We start from the raw sequence: 18,816 nt of genomic DNA, 5'->3' as shown, positions 1-18,816 counted from the left end.
GAAGCAGTTAGCGTGAAACATGATTCTTGTCGGGGACCTGTTGCTGTCCAAATTTTTGGTTCCTCACTGCTACGGATGTTGACTTTGAACATTAGGGGAATATTTGCAGCATTTGCATATTTATTTATGTATTTATTTGCAGCATTTGTATCCCCCATTTTCCCACATATTAGCGGGCTCAATGTGGCTTACAAGTCACCGTATTGGGGAGCTCCAATACGGTCGATGATAATCAAATACAAGTAGAATCAGGGTAAGGGAAGGTAGGGGTAAATGGGAACAATAAATGACAAAGATATAAGAAACAACAGTGTCTTTTAAATCAGTGCAGCGTTGAGGCTGCTAATCAGAAACAGCAGGGTAGGCCTTACAAAACAGATAGGTCTTCAAAGTTCGCCTGAATTGTAGATGGTCATGTATTGTTTTCACTGCTTTTGTTAATGCATTCCACATTTGCGTACTTAAATAGGTGAAATTGGACGCGTAGGTCTCCTTATATTTAAGGTCTATGCAATTAGGATAGTGAAGATTCATGTAGGTACGAGATGAGCTGATACTATTCCTGGCTGGTAGATCAATGAGGCCAATCATATAACCAGGGGCATCACCATAGTCCAGCCTAAGGATACAAAATTGGTTACATATGATCCGTTTCTCAAACCGCAGCGAAACAAATGGGATTATGTTCATCTGAGTCATTCAGAAGTGATGATGATTTTCATACAGTAATTCTCTCAGCTTCAGTTTAAAGAAGTCAAGCGTGGCCTTTACTTGTCTGGAACTGGGATGATGCTGGGATCCTCTAGTTCCATGTGATTTGGACCATTTGGGACGGGGATGGATCCCACTCAGAATTAGGAGTTCAGCCTTCTGATGTTTGTTTCTAATGTAGGCACCTAGCTCGAGAGGCAGCTCGTTTGTTGGAATTTACCCGTTAAGGACTAATGATGTGTCGATTGCTACTCTGTAAAGGGCAGGTGTATTCTATAAAAATGCACGTAACTCGTAGGGATGCCCCCTTGAAATTACACAGTATAGGAGTTACACACGTATCATTATAGAATACCATTTGTGCGGAAATCCCAATTAATGCCAGTAACTGGTTAGTGCTGGTGGGCTCATTAATTAAGTTGCATGTACAAATTGGCTATGTGCTCTGATTTGAATGCGCAACTTTAGTCGCCATTTATAGAATCTTGAGTCGCTTCCTGAAAACCTACCACATTGTGAAGATATTAAGAAGAGGAAGAAATTAGTGATGGAACATGTCACATACTTTCCACGCTCATGTACACGTGAGCCTTTTCATACAGTCAGATGATGGGGGTTGTCTTGGTTGTCCCACTGAAGATGTATTTTCTTTTTTTGGCCTCTGTCCGCTTATACAGTACAGTGGGTTGAGATCCTGGGGAACCAGGTTCAGTTCCTGCTGCATCTCCTTGTGACCTTGGGCAAGTCACTTAACCCCTCCATTGCCCCAGGTACAAAACCTAGATTGCAAATCAGTTTTCACTTCTGGGTTTTGGGATCTGGCCATCTCTTACCTTAGCCAATTTCCTGGTTGCTGTTTTGTTAGTTGAAGGAGTGCCCTGTTGGGTCTGACCACGAGGCTCCTCTGCCCTGTCCTATCTCCTGCCTCCTTCTCTCTACTGACTACAATGTACTCTGCCTCTACAGGAAACACTCAGGCTTCAGCCCCAAGTCCTAGTATCTACTACTACTTAACATTTCTAGAGCGCTACTAGGGTTACGCAGCGCTGTACAAATTAACAAAGAAGGGCGGTCCCTGCTCAAAGGCGCTTACAATCTAAAGGACGAAATGTCAAGTTGGGGTGTCTAGATTTCCTGAGTAGAGGTGTAGTGGTTAGGTGCCAAAGGCGACATTGAAGAGGTGGGCTTTGAGCAATGATTTGAAGATGGGCAGGGAGGGGGCCTGGCGTATGGGCTCAGGGAGTTTATTCCAAGCATGGGGTGAGGCGAGGCAGAAAGGGCGGAGCTTGGAGTTGGCAGTGGTGGAGAAGGGTACTGAAAGGAGGGATTTGTCTTGAGAGCAAAGTGCATTGATTACGTTCTCTGGTGTATAGTTCACATTGGTCTTCCATCCCATTATCAGTACAGATCTCCGTGTACGTTCCCTGCCAGCGGGGATCTGCAGCTCATATTTCCTTTCCTTGACCTGCACTGACTTCCTCAGTATGGGGGGTAATGGGAGGAAGAGATGTTGTCCAACCTACATTTCCCCTCTTCAGGCTGCTCTGATTTCCTCAGTGTTTTTCATTATTGGATGTGGTATACATAAGACTTCACAAAGGCCTTGAAAGCTGTCCCACCGAGCAGCCTGGGGTAGACCCCAAGGTGGGGGACTCAGACGTTGGTCTGGTAAGGACGTGCTGAGGAGGGGGTTTGTCAGTGTTGAGCCCGAGAGCTCTGTCTTCAGTCCTGTTCTCTTCAATATCTTCATTAGTAATTTTGCCAACAGGAAGTGGGACTAATTTGATTTTTGCAGATTATGGTGGGCAAACCACAGCCTATGGCACTGAGAGAATGTTACTATAGCCTGCAAGTGATATCTGGGGATTGAAAGAAGTGGCAAAACATGTCGGCACCCTCCTACCCTGCTTGGACCACCTGGGCTTTTATTGGTCCCCAAGCTGGCGCTGGAACCCCCCCCCCCCTCAGGTGTCTAAAATTTGGTGCCTGCTACTTTGCTAATACTAGGTACAGGAGTGGTGGCTGCCTGGGGCTGGAAGAGGAGGAGAAATGGCTAGGGAGAGGGTCTTCGGCCACTTGGAACGGGGGAATGGGAGGGAGGAGTGTAGGAATAGCAGCAGCTGGGCTACAGGAGGAAAGAAACCTGAAAAAAAACCCCAGTAAAGACATTTTTCCTCTGTCTATAAGAATTTCTGAAATTTGTTCCACCCCTGCTATGATTTGCAAAAGAGTAAATGTCACAGATGAAATATAAAGAATAAAATTCAGTCCTCGGCTCTCCTAGTAGCAGCCACATGTTGCTGTAGGACCCTGGTGGATCTCTGCATTTCTCTCTCCTTTGCCCAACCATGCTCATCACTCACGGTGGACACCATCACAGGGAGCTCAGCTGCTACTCTGGGCTCTGTCAGGAAGCTGAACACAGAGAGCTTGCTTATTTATTTAGGAGCCCTTTGACTAAGCTGCGTAAGCGTCTATGAGTGTCTAATGCAGCCAAAATGCAGTTACCGCCGAACTACCGCGTGGCTTTTGCGGTGGTTTCATTTTTGGCGCGTGTCCGATATGCGTGTCTGAAAAATATTTTTTATTTTTGGGCGCTCGTAACGGACATGTGCCAAGTAGCATTTGATGCATGTAGGTCATTACCACCTGAATTGTTTACCGCTAGGTCAATGGCTGACGGTAAGGTCTCAGACCCAAAATGGACGCGTGGCAATTTTGATTTTGCCGCATGACCATTTTCAGTAAAAAAAAAAGAGGCCTTTTTTACAGGCACGCTAAAAAAATGGCTCGGCACGCGCCCAAAACCCGCGCCTACGCTACCGCAAGCCATTTTTCTGCGCACCTTTGTAAAAGGACCTCTTATTTATCTGTAGACATTTGAATACGCAATGCTCCCAGTGAGCTACATACTAAAGGAATTAATACAAAAACTGATTACTCTCTCTGGGTCCGGTTGGTAACCCGCACGCAAGTCTGTCTGAAGCTAACATGTGGGGGGGGTGGGGGGGGGGAGAACTTGTCTGAACCTGCCCATCGAAAATGATTGTCTTTTGTTACCTGTCCTTGTGTGCAGATGTGTAGAACAGGGCTGTAGTCTCCCGGCTGAGCTGCCCTGCGGTACCCATGGGGTTTAGGGATTTTCACACTGTTTCTCTGCTCTGGTTCCAGTGACACCAGCAGCGTGTGCAGCAGCAGTGATACTGGACTCTTCACCAATGACGAGGGTCGACAAGGTAACCACTTTTGGGAGGCTTTGCAGAGACCGTGGTGGTGGTGGTGGGGGGGGGGGGGGGAGTGTTGAGAATCCTGGAGACCAGCAGTCTGTGGAACAGACCTGTATGAGAGGCAACCTCTTGGGAATCTCCTATAATTCAGCAGAAATGTTATAGAAATTCCCTTCAGGTTTTACTGAGAATAAAACTATGATATGTTGATGCTTTTTGACATGGTAACTTTGAAACAGAGAATGATTTGATCTCATGTCTTTCCACTTAGTTTATGATGTGTCATCCAACTGATTTCCCTGACATGACTGTGGCTGACCCAGATCCATGGTTTCAGACACATGACTAAAGTGTGTCCCCTGTGTGAGGGTGCAAATGAAGAGTGACGGATCATAGGCCTGAGGCTTCTGAGTGATAGCCAGAACCCATCTTGCATGGGAGGCATGCCAGTGATGGATGACACAGATCCTAGATGTGAAGTGTGTGTATGATGGATTAAAGATCCAGGGTATGAAGAGTGCAAGCGATGGGTGACTCGGATCCCTGGCTATGGATTATGCAAGTGATGGGTGACACAGATCTCTAGATGTGTGACATAAGAACATAAGTGTTGCCATTCTGGGACAGACCAAAGGTCCATCAAACTCAGTATTATGTTTCCAATAGTGGCCAATCTAGATCATGAGTAGCTCCTTATCCTAGAAATAAGCAGTGGATTTAACCAACTTCATTTTAATAATGGCTTATGGACTTTTCTTTCAGGAAATGATGCAAACCTTTTTTAAACCCTGCTAAGATAACGGCTTTTACCACATTCTTACATATGTACATAAGTATTGCCATACTGGGACAGACCGAAGGTCAGTCAAGCCCAGCATCCTGTTTCCAACAGTGGCAAATCCAAGTTACAAGTACCTGGCAAGATCCCAAAGCAGTGCAATACATTTTGTGCTGCTTATTCTAGAAATAAGCAGTGGATTTTCCCCAAGTCCATCTTAATAATGGCTTATGGACTTTTCTTTTAGGAATCTATCCAAACCTTTTTAAAAACCCGCTAAGCTAATTGCTTTTACCACATTTTCTGGCAACGAATTCCAGAGTTTAATTACATGTTGAGTGAAGAAATATTTTCTCCGATTCGTTTTAAATTGACTACTTTGTAGCTTCATTGCATGCCCCCTAATTCTAGTATATTTGGAAAGAGTAATCAAGCGATTCACGTCAGCCCATTCCATTCCACTCATTATTTTGTAGACCTCTATCATATCTCTCCTCAGCCGTATTTTCTCCAAGCTGAAGATCCCTAACCGCTTTAGCCTTTCCTCATAGGGAAGTCCCATCCCCTTTATAATTTTTGTCGCCCTTCTCTGTACTTTTTCTAATTCCACTATATCACTAGAGATGCAGTGACCAGAATTGAACACAGTATTTGAGGTGAGGTCGCACCATGGAGCGATAAAGAGGCATTATAACGTCCTCATTTTTGTTTTCCATTCATTTCCTAATAATTCCTCACCCGGATCTCTGGGTGTGAGATGTGAGATCGATGGGTGACCCGGATCTCTGGGTGTGAGGTGTGAGAGCGATGGGTGACCCGGATCTCTGGGTGTGAGAGCGATGGGTGACATGGATCTCTGGGTGTGAGATGTGAGATCGATGGGTGACCCGGATCTCTGGGTGTGAGGTGTGAGAGCGATGGGTGACCCGGATCTCTGGGTGTGAGATGTGAGATCGATGGGTGACCCAGATCTCTGGGTGTGAGGTGTGAGAGCGATGGGTGACATGGATCTCTGGGTGACCCGGATCCCTGGGTGTGAGGTGTGAGAGCGATGGGTGATCCGGATCTCTGGGTGTGAGGTGTGAGAGCGATGGGTGACCCGGATCTCTGGGTGTGAGATGTGAGATCGATGGGTGACCCGGATCTCTGGGTGTGAGGTGTGAGAGCGATGGGTGACATGGATCTCTGGGTGACCCGGATCCCTGGGTGTGAGGTGTGAGAGCGATGGGTGACCCGGATCTATGGGTGTGAGGTGTGAGAGCGATGGGTGACCCGGATCTCTGGGTGTGAGGTGTGAGAGCGATGGGTGACATGGATCTCTGGGTGACCCGGATCCCTGGGTGTGAGGTGTGAGAGCGATGGGTGACCTGGATCTCGGGGTGTGAGGTGTGAGAGCAATGGGTGAAATGGGGTCCTGGTTGGAAGGCGTTGAGGAGGTGACTTATCTCTTGGTACTTTGTGGCCTTGATGTGATGCTTCTCAGATCATTCTAATTAGGAGGTTGTGAAGCTCTGTTCAGTCAGTCAGCATATCTCTGCTAATTACATTTGGGTTGCCTATTTAAGACTGCTGGATGGATTTACTGCCTGTCACAGTGCCTTTATTGAGAGAGGCCCTTAGGTGAGAAATGTACATGAGTGACAGGCTGGGTTGAACTCCCACTGGATTCAGATTCTGCAGCAGTAGTTAGCATGTTGACCCAGTCAGATGGGCTGGGTGCTTCTCGTTTTCCTACTTTCCATCATTCCCTCTTTCATCGACTCCTAACTCGGAAGTGCTCTTTTGCTTATATTTATTTTATTTATTAAAAAATTATATTCCGCCTACAAAAGCACATACATAATCCAATTTAAACAAATAAAATTCAAAACAAAAATATAACATACTGACCTGATACTAACGCATACAAATGTGGTCTCAGCAAATTAAATAAAAGCTATTTTGCTACAGCAATGTACAAAATTTAACACATTAGCTCCATGTCCGCACACACAAATGTGTCTTCAATAATTTACGGAAAGATGTTATACTACTATATAACCTATTAACTCCAGGTAGTGCATTCCAAAACGAGTGAGAACACTGAATTCCAAGTACAAACATATTTTGCAGAATGCAAATCTCCAGTTATTAGCAGCATCACATGATCTCACCTCAAGGACCGATACACAACGAAGGATTCTTCCAAATACCAGGGAACATAAACAGCATATAATGCTTGATGAATTAAGCATTCTACTTTATATAAAACTCTAAACTGGATAGGGAACCAGTGCAAAGAACGGAGCACAGGTTGTTACATGTCGAAAATGAGACGTACCATAGTTCCATTTCGGTTGCTGCAATCTGGGACTTTATGAAGAGCCCATGATATCGTTCAAGTTTGTTGTTGCTTAGGTGCCAGCTTAGATGGGTGGAGCGGAAATGGAAGAGATTGGTTTCCCTGGATATAGTTACAACAGTTTTACCAGAATCAGTTAAAAAAGGCCAAAATGTAATTCTTTATTCAAAAAGGGGCCAAATCCTGCATGCAATGTTTTTCAACTCTTGAAGGGTTTGAGATCAGGTGGTGTGTGTGTGTGTGGGGGGGGGGGGGGGGGGGGGTATTCAACTCTGTCATCATAACAAAATAAGAATAGCCATACAGGGTCAGACCAATAATCCATCTATCCCAGTATCCTGCTTCCATCAATGGCCAATCCAGGTCACAAGTACCTGGCAGAAACCCAAACAGTAGAAAAATTGAATGCTACCAATCCCAGTGCAAGCAGTGACTTCCCCCGTGTTTATCTCAATAACAGACAATTATTATTATTATTAACATTTGTATAGTTCTACCAGACTATGGACTTTTCTTTCAGGAATGTGTCCAAACCTTTTCTAAACTCAGATACGCTAACTGCTTTTATCACATCCTATGTCAACGAATTCCAGAGCTTAACTATTCTTTGAGTGAAAAAATATTTCCCCCTATTTGTTTTAAAAATATTTCTGTGTGTAACATTGAGTATCCCCCGATCTTTATACTTTTTGAAAGAGTGAAAAATGGATTCACTTGATCAAGAAATACTCATTCTAAACTGTTTGATTGCCTAATGCAGTGTTGGGTGGGATTTTAAAACAAGTAAATTGAAATGACAATTAAAACCATTTTGTATGATTTTTTAAATTTTTATTGAAATCACTCTTTTAATCTGATTTTGGTTTTAGATTTGGAATCACATAAAGTGATTTTGTATCTTTTTCAGTTATTAAATCAAAAATCATTTCTGATGCATATTGATTTAATCTTAGGATTTATGGATTTATTACTGTGATGGTCAGAAATGCCGGCAAAGTCTAAGGGATTACCAAAGTCCATAAACTCTGTTTATATATTAATTGTTGCCACATGGACTTGTAATTCATATCTCCATGCTTATCAATATTGATTGATTAATCTATAATCCTATACCGTGACAATTATTTAATAGTAGTACCTTGCTCTGTGATTTGTTTGTTTTATTTTTTTAATTTGAAATCACAACTGGCTTACTGATTTGATTTTGATTTCATATTCATTTTGTACTTAGTGATTTGATTTTCATTTGAAATCTTTGTCAAAATGACTTTACACAGCACTGGCCTAATGTCATGAAATTTTTAAATATTTGAGTATCTTGGGATCCTTGAGAGATCCTGGTTGACCTCTGACATTGGGGTTATTGGATATTCCTTGGTGCAGGGCTCCTGAGTGTGGTGGGATTGCTGGGTGCAGTTGGATCCCTAGGTGTGATGGATTTCCTTAATACTGCGTTATCCATAAGGATATGAGACTTCTTTAGGGAGTGGGATTCCTGGCTGTAGTGGAATTCTATTGATATGGGGTTTCTTGGCGCAGTGAGGCTCCTGGGCAGAGATAACTGGGGGTATGGGGCTCCTGGGCACACAGAGATCGCTGGGGGTATGGAATTCCTGGGTGCAGAGAGGTTGCTGGGGGTATGGGGTTCCTGGGCACAGAAAGGTCATTAGGGGTGTGGGGGTTCCTGGGTGAAGAGAGGTCGCTGGGGTGTGGGGTTCTCAGGCACAGAGAGGTCGCTGGGGATGTGGGGATCCCTGGTGCACTGTGGTCGCCAGGGGTGTGGGGCGTAGGGATCCCGGGCGCAGTGAGGTCGCCGGGGGTGTGAGGTTGCCAGGGAAGGTCGCCGGGGTGTGTGAGTGTCCCGGGCGCACTGAGGTTGCCCGGGTGCACTGAGGTCACCAGACGTACTGAGGTTGCCAGGGTCATGGGGTTCTCAGGCGCCCTGAGATCCCCGGGGGCATGGGGTTTACGGGCTCCCTGAGGTCGCCGGGGGCATGGGGTTCTTTGGGTGCCTTGAGATCACCGGTGTACTCTGATATCACCGGGCGCATAGGGTTCACGGGCGCCCTAAGGTCGCCGGGGGCATGGAGTTTCTGGGTGCCCTGATGTCACTGGGAGCGTGGGGTACTTGGGTGCCTTGAGATCGCCGGTGTGCTCTGAGGTCACTGGGGGCGTGGAGTTTCCGGGCACCCTGAGGTAGCCGGGTTCGCGGGCACTCTTATATCGCCAGGGGCGTGTGATTCCCGGGTGCAGTGAGATTGCTGGGGGTGTGGGGTTCCCAGGCGCAGTGAGTTTGCTGGGGGTGTGCCGTTCCCGGCCACAGTGGGATCACCATGGGTTTTGGGTTCCTGGCTGTAGTGAGATTGCTGGGGATGTGGGGTTCTTGAATGTGGTGGAATTCTTTGTTTATTACAGACACTTGATGTACTGCTATTAGTATCATAGCAGAGCATAGTAATTAAGAGTGAGAGAAAGAGAAGAAAAGGGAAGGTATGATAGGGGAAAAGAAGATAGAGATGGGTAGAAGAAGTGAAAAGGGATGAGGGAGGGAACCAAGGAAGAGGTTCTGATCTTTGCCAGACAGCTGTTTTTGAAAGCCAGTGGGAAATTGTGCTTTCTTGAATGTAGGAAACGAGGGTCATAATCTTAGCTGGGATTCAGAGTCACTTCATGACCTTTTGTACTTTGTCTGCAGGAGATGATGAACAGAGTGATTGGTTCTACGAGGGTGAGTGTGTCTCCCGATTCTCTGTCCCCAGCCTCCTGCCCAAATGGGGGACTGAACACCATTCTGACATGGAGAGGATAGACCCTGGGCTGGACAAGCTTTCTGACTCCATGTTTCTGCTGCCCTCTCGACCTGCACAGAGAGGTATGAATTTAAGAAAGGGAACTAGTTCTGCCAGGCACCTGCCCTTATCACTGAATCCCCATCACTGCATGGTTATCGAACAATACAACTCAAGAACTGTCTGAAATATACTCAGGAAGAGATCTGTATTTCCTAACTTAGTTGTTTGCTTCTGTAGAACTCTGAGTCTAGAACCTTGTTTTCTGTCCTAGCCTGTCCATGCTAAATCCTCCAGTTTTCTTTCTCCTTGGCAGTCTGAGTCCTGAGAGGGTGCTGTCCACCTGCAGCAATCTCCTTCCATTTATTTATTTTTAATAGGATTCCATGCTCGACTGAACTGCCTGCCAGGAGCCACCGCACGCTGCATCCGAAAGGGACACAGGAGACTCATTGGCAAGGTATTGCTTTTAATAACCCCAACTTGTCCGGTTACCATTGCTTGTCTGCTTCTCCGTAGTCCCGTTGTTGTAAGCTATACCGTGCAGTAAAGACTTCTTATCTGTACTGAGCTGTGGCTGTATCACTTGTAATCCTGTCATATACATCTCCTGTGGCCCAGGCTCGCTGATTTTGTGGTAATCTGCAACATGTTTACTTCATATTAAGGAAGATTTACACATCTTTAATTTTCTTGTTTTCTGGACTGATGACAGATGTAACTCATGCCTGGCCTGGGCCGTCAGGGCCAGTGATTTGCAGAGCAGAAGTTAGCTGTATCGTGGGGCAGTGGCGTAGCCAGACTGCCAATTTTGGATGGGCCTGAACCCAAAGTGGGTGGGCACAAAATTTTCTCTCTACCCCCCCCCCCCCCCCCCCCCCCAGCAAAATTTAGTCACGCTAATCAGATGCATTTGTCACACAGGGTAAAGTGCTGCTTTTCAGTGCATCAGATTTCAGAAAATTTATTTAATAGCTTAACACCCTTTTCAGTGAGCTTTCAGAGGCCAAAAACTCCTGCCTCAGGTCAGCATAACGCTGTTATGGTATCCTCTCCTGACCTAAGGAAGGAAGTATTGGTCTCTGAAACTTCATTAACACAGGTACCATATTACTTTATCCTAAATTAAAAATAAAATTATTTTCTTTACCTTTCTTGTATGGCCATTTACTTTTTCTCATTGTGTCGCTCCCAGTCTCTAGATTCTGCTTTCCTTCGTTTCGCTTAACTCTTCTGCCACGGTTTCCTGGCCATTTCTCATTTTTCTCTCCTTTTTCTTTGCTTTCTTCAATATTTTTCTGCCTCTCTCTCTCTCTGTCCTGATTTAATTCATTCTTACTATCCATTCTTTAATTTCCTTCATCTACTTCTGGCTTTTCATCTTTTTCTCACCCATGTTCTCCCCATGCCCCTTCCTCTTACTCTCCAGTCTTTCACTACTCTCCTTTTCCATCCAGCAGCTCTCTTCTTTCTCTCCCCATCCTTCCAGTCTCCTCTCTCTCTCCCCATCCTTCCAGTCTCCCCTCTCTCGCCCCATCCTTCCAGTAGTCTCCCCTCTTTCTTTCTGCATCCTTCCGTCCAGTGTCACCTTTCTCCCTACCCTTCCATCCAGCGTCTTCCCTCTTTCTCTCCCCATCCTTCCATCCATCTACCCTCTCTCCTGATCCTTCCATCTAATGTCTCTCTCTCCCTCTTTCTAACCAGTGTCTCTGTATCACTCTACCCTTTTCTGTTCAGTGTCCCTTCTCTCTCCACATCCTTCCAGTCTCTCCCCTTTCTCTCTGCATCCTTCCAGTCTCTCCCCTTTCTCTCCCCATCCTTCCATCCAGAGTCTCTCTCCCCATCCATCCGTTTCCCCTCTTTCTCTCCCCATCCTTCCATCCGTTTCCCCTCTTTCTCTCCCCATCCTTCCATCTGTTTTCCCTCTTTCTCTGCCATCCTTCCATCTGTTTTTCCTCTTTTTCTCCCCATCCTTCCATGTTTTCCCTCTTTTCTTCGACGAGGCCCGCCCTGCATGCCAGCGCCAGCCCCCATTGCCGGCCACTGCAGCTTTTCCTGTTGAGCAGCAGAGCCGGCACTACAAAAAGAAGAAGCGCTAACGGCGCTAAGGACGAAAAATGTTTTTTAAAAAAAGCGCGGCACCGGCAGACACTGTCTAGGCAGCCTTGAGGCATTGGCTGCTGGCTCACAGGCTCCTCCCGTCTCCTACGTCACTGCCCCTGCGAGCCAGCAGCCAATGCCTCAAGGCTGCCTAGACAGTGCCTGCCGGTGCCGCGCTTTTTTTTTTTTTTACATTTTTCGTCCTTAGCGCCGTTAGCGCGTCTTCTTTTTGTAGCGCCGGCTCTGCTGCTCAACAGGAAAAGCAGCAGTGGCCGGCAATGAGTTCTGGGGCTGGCGCTGGGCGGGCCTGGGCTGAAATTGGGTGGGCCTGGGCCCAGCCAGGCCCACCCGTAGCTACGCCCCTGTCGTGGGGAGAAGTGTGACCTCATGTTAGGGGAAAATGCTGAACCGATGGGAATGTCAGGCATTGAACAGACACATCTAGCCAGGAGCCTCATGTGGTTATGTGTCTTATCTGGTCCTCTTACTGTCCTCTGCTCCCCTGTGTTACATTTCCTAACTCTTGTGCTGACCTCAAAGCATTCACATCTCTTTACCTTGTATGTCTTCTTCACCTCCCCTAGTGTCCTTCGCCCTCGTCCTCTTTCCCCAGTCTCCACTGCCATCGCTGTTTCTTCATCCCCACAGGCCATCACTGTTCCCCTTTTGTGTTTATTGAACTTGATATACCACCATTACAGGAATGTGAACAAAGCAAAATATAATACACACATGAAAAGAACTCCATCAAATGATAGGCGGAACAGCAGCGGTGGCAGGACTACATTTTCAGGCTGTTTCGGTGCTAAAACTGAAATTTGGTCTGCCTCTAGTGTGTTGTAGTGAACGATCATGAGACACGATGTGTTTTTCTCTCTTTCACAGGTGTTTTGTCTGTGTGTGTTAAATTGAATGGTCTCTTTTTGTCTCACAGATGTTGTGTGTGTCGTAGTGAAAGTGTGCTTTGGGTGTCCCTTCAGTCATATATGTTATATGTGTTTTGATTGCAGGACAGCACAATGAGCGCATTGGGTTTAGAGAGGATGGGACAGTTCATGAATGATCCTCGCCAGAAAGAGTAAGTAGAAATCCAGTGAGGATGAATTTGCATTTGCCCTTTGACCCTGAGACTGCTGGAGTTACACAGTGGAAAAATCCGAATTGCCTTTATTTTCTGGGGTGGGATGCACAGAAAGAGAGTAAACTTATAAACCGGTGCTTATTTTAAGAGCTCATTTAGGCTCTTACATAGGAGGTGTTTAATAGAGACACATATGTGTCTGCCTGAAATACTAAGGTAAGTTACAAGAATTGCAGGCGTGAACATTTTCACTTGCTTGGAAGCAGTGTGTGTTCATGCAAACGTCACTAAACTGTGCTCCTGTACGTGTCTACTGGCATCATATCAACACACGTCCTTTTACACTATCCGAATAGTGTAGCTTTAGAGTGAGCTGCAGTTTGTGAACTGCTAATGCAAAGACCGGGAAGGAGGAGGTATAATCCCGCAGATTGAACTTGAGCTAGAAGTGTAAAGAAACGGGAGACTGTCTGCTCCAAAATCTAGCAATGAAAAAATATTTCCCAGGGAAGGACAACCTTGGATGTGGGGAAAGCATCTCTAATGTCTCTGAACGCTAGCGTATACTTTGAGATAACAGTTAAAGCCAGGAGGAACTGAACAAAAATCTTGAGTCATGGAATTCAGAAAACGCCAAGTGAATAAAAAAGTGGAGGAACAGCCTTCTGGTTACAGTAATCAGCTGATAACCAGGGAGACCAGGTGATCTTGGGCAAGTCACGTAACCCTCCATTGCCTCAGGGACATGTAAATTCTACTTACATGTACTGAGAAAGCTGTGAACTAAATTCCAAAAGGAGGCACTGCCAAGGTCGGAGCATGTATTATTATTATTATTTATTGCATTTGTATCCCACATTATCCCACCTATTTGCAGGCTCAATGTGGATTTTCCTAACTGGTTGGGTTGGGAAAGTGAATTAGTGAAGCTGTTGGCTGTCGTTGTAGACCTTGTTGAAGAAGTATGTCTTCAGAGATTTGCGAAAGTTATTTGTTTCGACAATTGATTTCAGGTCTGTGGGTAATACTACTTAACATTTCTAGAGCGCTGCTAGGGTTACGCAGCGCTGTACAGTTTAACAAAGAAGGACAGTCCCTGCTCAAAGGAGCTTACAATCTAAAGGACGAAATGTCAGGTTGGGGTAGTTAAGATATCTTGAATAGAGGTGTAGTGGTTAGGTGCTGAAGGCGACATTGAAGAGGTGGGCTTTGAACAAGGATTAGAAGATGGGCAGGGAGGAGACCTGGCGTATGGGCTCAGGGAGTTTATTCCAAGCATGGGGTGAGGCGAGCCAGAAAGAGTGGAGCCTGGAGTTGGCGGTGGTGGAGAAGGGTACTGAGAGGAGGGATTTGTCTTGAGAGCGGAGGTTACAGGTAGGAACGTAAGGGGAGATGAGGGTAGAGAGGTAAGGAGGGGCTGCAGATCGAGTGCATTCCATATCTGCGTGCTCGTGTAGGAGAAGGTAGTGGCATGCATCAGCTTGTATTTTAGTCCTTTACAGCTGGGGAAGTTCAAATTGAGAAATTTGCGGGAGAAATTTGTAGGAGAGCCAGAAGAGCAGTGGGATAAATGAAAGGGAGCTATAGCAAAACAAAATCTTTCCTGCAAGGTGACTAAAAAGTGAGGGTAAGAGCAGTAGTGTACAAAACATTTATGAGAGACAATGCAGTGAAACTGCCAGAGGAGGAAAAGTGAAAGGAAAAAGACTGAGAAGAGAAATGCTAAAGAAATAACTATGACATCAGACCCTGCTTCTTAGTTATCCCTTCTAAGGACCTACTGATGATGACAAGACGCCATACGTCAAACCAAACTACTCCTAAAAAGCCCAATAAATGCTCCAAAAATACTCACTATATCAAACATTAGTGTGTGTGGTGTGGGAGCCTTCAGTGGCGTGAGCATAATTTCCTAATAATTAGGCTATTTATTCTGCTCACACTACCGAGGGCTCCTCCAGCACACACAGTGATGTTACTGCCGGTTAAGTATTTTTGGACCATTTGGGCTTTTGGGGGTTAGTTTGTTGTGAAGTGGTGAATTGTTTTCCTCCTTTTTGGGGTTTGCTTGCTTTGAAGTTAGAGCATCTACAGATGACGTCTCACGTTTTGCTTCACTTTAGCTTCTTTAATGCAAACTAAGTTTAATGCCTTCTCTCTTTTTGTCTCGCTTCTGTCCCTCTTTCTTGTAAAACTTCCCTGGTCTTTTTTTTTCCTCCTGTCACTCCTTTCTACTCTGGCTATTTTCATCCTTTCTACCGCTTTTTTCTTGTCTAATTGCCACTCATCTTTCTCCTTTTCTGCTCTTTCCTAAATTCTGCCTTCCTCTGTGTAATTGTGTGTCACCTTCTCTCTTCCTTACATTTCTTCCCCCTCACTATCCACTCTTCCCTTATTTCTCACCACTGCCCCCATCCCTTGTGTGCTTTTCTTCTTCTCTCACCCCATGTTCCTCTAACTCTGCTGTTTGTCTTTCCTTCCCTTTTCTCTCCTCTGTGCTGACTGCATTTCTTTTCCTTTTTCTTCCTGTATCTCCCTAGTTTCTGGTTGCCATCAACAAGGAGACGAGATTGGAGCCAGGTAAGTTGAGTTCTCTTTTTCACAACCAGCAGATTTTCCCGATGTCTGGCGGTGTGCTTGGAGTTAGGGGATGCTGGCTTCACTGTGGATCTGCACTCAGCACTCAATCAGATTCAGAAAACTTTTGTAGCCTGACATTTTCAACACGTGTTCCCAAATTAACACTTGTAGAGGGTAATTTTGTAAATGAACATCTAGGCATAGTAACATAGTAACATAGTAGATGACGGCAGAAAAAGACCTGCATGGTCCATCCAGTCTGCCCAACAAGATAAACTCATATGTGTATACCTTACCTTGATTTGTACCTGCCTTTTTCAGGGCACAGACCGTACAAGTCTGCCCAGCAGTATTTCCCGCCTCCCAACCACCAGTCCCGCCTCCCATCACCGGCTCTGGCACAGACCGTATAAGTCTGCCCTCCACTATCCTCGCCTCCCAACCACCAAACCCCTCTTTCACCCACCTGCTCCGCCATCCAATTTCGGCTAAGCTTCTGAGGATCCATTCCTACTGCACAGGATTCCTTTATGCATATCCCACGCATGTTTGAATTCCGTTACCGTTTTCATCTCCACCACCTCCCGCGGGAGGGCATTCCAAGCATCCACCACCCTCTCCGTGAGGTGAGCTGTAGACCAGTGGTTCTCAACTTTTACTGTGACACACCTGACAGACAGAGTCCATGAGTGTGATGCATGTGGGAAAGAGGAACCCAAATTATAGTTACGTCATGCAAGGTTCCATGTTAGGAGTTATGGACCAAGAAAGGGATCTAGGTGTCGTCGTTGATGATACGTTGAAACCTTCTGCTTAGTGTGCTGCTGCGGCTAAGAAAGCAAATAGAATGTTAGGTATTATTAGGAAAGGAATGGAAAACAAAAATGAGGATGTTATAATGCCTTTGTATCGCTTCATGGTGCGACCACACCTCGAATATTGTGTTCAATTCTGGTCACCGCATCTCAAAAAAAGATATAGTGGAATTAGAAAAGGTGCAGAGAAGGGCGACGAAAATGATAGCGGGGATGGGATGACTTCCTTATGAAGAAAGACTAAGGAGGCTAGGGCTATTCAGCTTGGAGAAGAGACGGCTGAGGGGAGACATGATAGAGGTATATAACATAATGAGTGGAGTGGAACAGGTGGATGTGAAGCGTCTGTTCACGCTTTCCAAAAATACTAGGACTAGGGGGCATGCGATTAAACTACAGTGTAGTAAATGTAAAACAAATTGGAGAAAATATTTCTTCACCCAACGTGTAATTAAACTCTGGAATTCATTGCTGGAAAATGTGGTGAAGGCGGTTAGCTTAGCAGAGTTTAAAAAGGGGTTGGACGGTTTCCTAAAGGACAAGTCCATAAACCGCTACTAAACGGACTTGGAAAAATCCAAAGTCCCAGGAATAACATGTATAGAATGTTTGTACGTTTGGGAAGCTTGCCAGGTGCTCTTGGCCTGGATTGGCCGCTGTCGTGGACAAGATGCTGGGCTCGATGGACCCTTGGTCTTTTCCCAGTATGGCATTACTTATGTACTTATAACACTAAACTTACCATCAACATTAAGAAACATTTCACCATCCTAGAATCTATACAGAACATATTCAAATTCTGGTGTCTCCTCAGTAACAGCAACACAAAATGTCTTTACTGTCAGATACTGTGAAGTAACACAAACCCTGCAAATATGCTGCACAGAAACTATGTAGCAAACAGAACCTACGGACAGCAGAGCTGCAACATTTCCATTTGGGGGTGTTGGTGAAGGAGAGGTATTATATATTAAAATTTACTAAGTCGCCTTTATCACTAAAGCAAATCGAGGCGGGATACAATAAAATAAGTAGGGACCAGTTGGATAAAACTCGCACATTTGCTTATGACACCTTTGATGTGACGAAAGGGATTCCTGTGCTGTGTTCCTCCCTCAAATTAATAGATGTGTGAAGAACTTTGCACTCTGGTGAGAGGGACTGCACTCATCTATCTCAGGCTCACAATTCCCAGTCTCGAATAGACAACTGGTAGCTTTCTCAGTCACTTTTTTCGAATTCTCAGACTATGGAGATTGGTCCATATAGCATATCTGATCATGCACTTATCTGGTGTACCTTGAGTTGGGGGGGCATTTGGGGAAGGGCTTCTGTGGAAATTTTATCCTGTTTGTTGTGCGATGCCAAGTTCAGGGATTTTTTGTTTACTTTCTAACTGTTCTTACCTTCTTACCTATCTGTATGTTCCATCTTTGCTTATACCTACACTGTTAATTAAAATGTTTATTATGTATTGTGTTGACATCGTAAGTAGTATACTATGCCTTACTTTGTATTGTTTGAATATTTTTACTGCTGTAATTGTCTGTTGCTCATGTTTGATTTATTCTTACTGTGCACCGCCTTGGATGAATTCCTTCAAAAAGGCGGTAAATAAATCCTAATAAATAAATAAAAGGTGGGCTGATTACCAGTCTAATAACGCATTGCGTGTGGATGATCTGGTGCTCTTCTGGGCAAGGCTGTACTCCGGGGAGAAATCTTTGCTTATACTAGTTTTAAACGGAAATCGTGAGACAGCGAGTTTCTCTGTCTTGAAAAACAAATTGTTGTGATGGCTTGTATTCAGTATAGGTCTAACCCCACTCCTCAGCAGAAAAGTTCTTTGTTAGCTGCTCAGGCTGCATTGAATGAACATTTACATTCTTGAACAGTGAAGTAATTTACAAATACTACCATTACCAGTTTTATTTTCATGGCAATAAAGGGGATAAGTTACTAGTGGGACTTCTTTGGCGTTCTAGGCAGCCACGATTTATAACACAAATTGATAAGGGACGATGGAACCTTGGTGTGGTCTGATCGACAGGTCACTGAGATCTTTAGAACTTACTATCAAAAGATTTGTGCTCCACCTGCTGACATTGGTTTATCCAGCGAGGAGTACTTAGAGAGTTTATCTCTTCCAGTCATCTCAAGCAACACTAAACGTCGGCTTAACGCCCCTATTTCCGAAGAGATTTCTTTGGCTCTTCAGCAAAGTGTGCCTTTCAATGCGCCTGGGCCTGATGGTTTTCTGGTGAAGTTCTATAAACTGCTGCACCCCTCGATCACGGCCACCTTGAGAGCCTTATTTGAACAATTCGTACAGGGAGGAGTCCTACTGGATTCCCTGCAGTTCGCCCAGATTGTGGGATTGTTGAAACCTGGGAT

General features: G+C 45.2%; 1 protein-coding gene across 3 annotated transcripts in view; it reads left to right on the top strand.

Annotated features, from left to right (window-relative positions):
• The window catches only part of GPATCH2L (G-patch domain containing 2 like), a 50,518-nt gene that overhangs the window by 5,109 nt on the left and 26,593 nt on the right, over positions 1-18,816 (top strand). For all 3 annotated transcript variants that reach the window (XM_030214736.1, XM_030214734.1, XM_030214735.1), the window contains exons 3-7: positions 3,883-3,947; positions 9,753-9,929; positions 10,227-10,306; positions 12,957-13,024; positions 15,568-15,607. In XM_030214736.1, the coding sequence (XP_030070596.1) occupies positions 3,883-3,947; positions 9,753-9,929; positions 10,227-10,306; positions 12,957-13,024; positions 15,568-15,607 (430 nt within the window). The remainder of the gene's footprint in view (positions 1-3,882; positions 3,948-9,752; positions 9,930-10,226; positions 10,307-12,956; positions 13,025-15,567; positions 15,608-18,816) is intronic.

The sequence above is a fragment of the Microcaecilia unicolor genome, chromosome 9, assembly GCF_901765095.1.
Source record: "Microcaecilia unicolor chromosome 9, aMicUni1.1, whole genome shotgun sequence".
Classification (NCBI taxonomy): Eukaryota; Metazoa; Chordata; class Amphibia; order Gymnophiona; family Siphonopidae; genus Microcaecilia; species Microcaecilia unicolor.
Note: the sequence above shows the minus strand (reverse complement) of the source record. Positions and strands in the feature narration are given on the sequence as shown.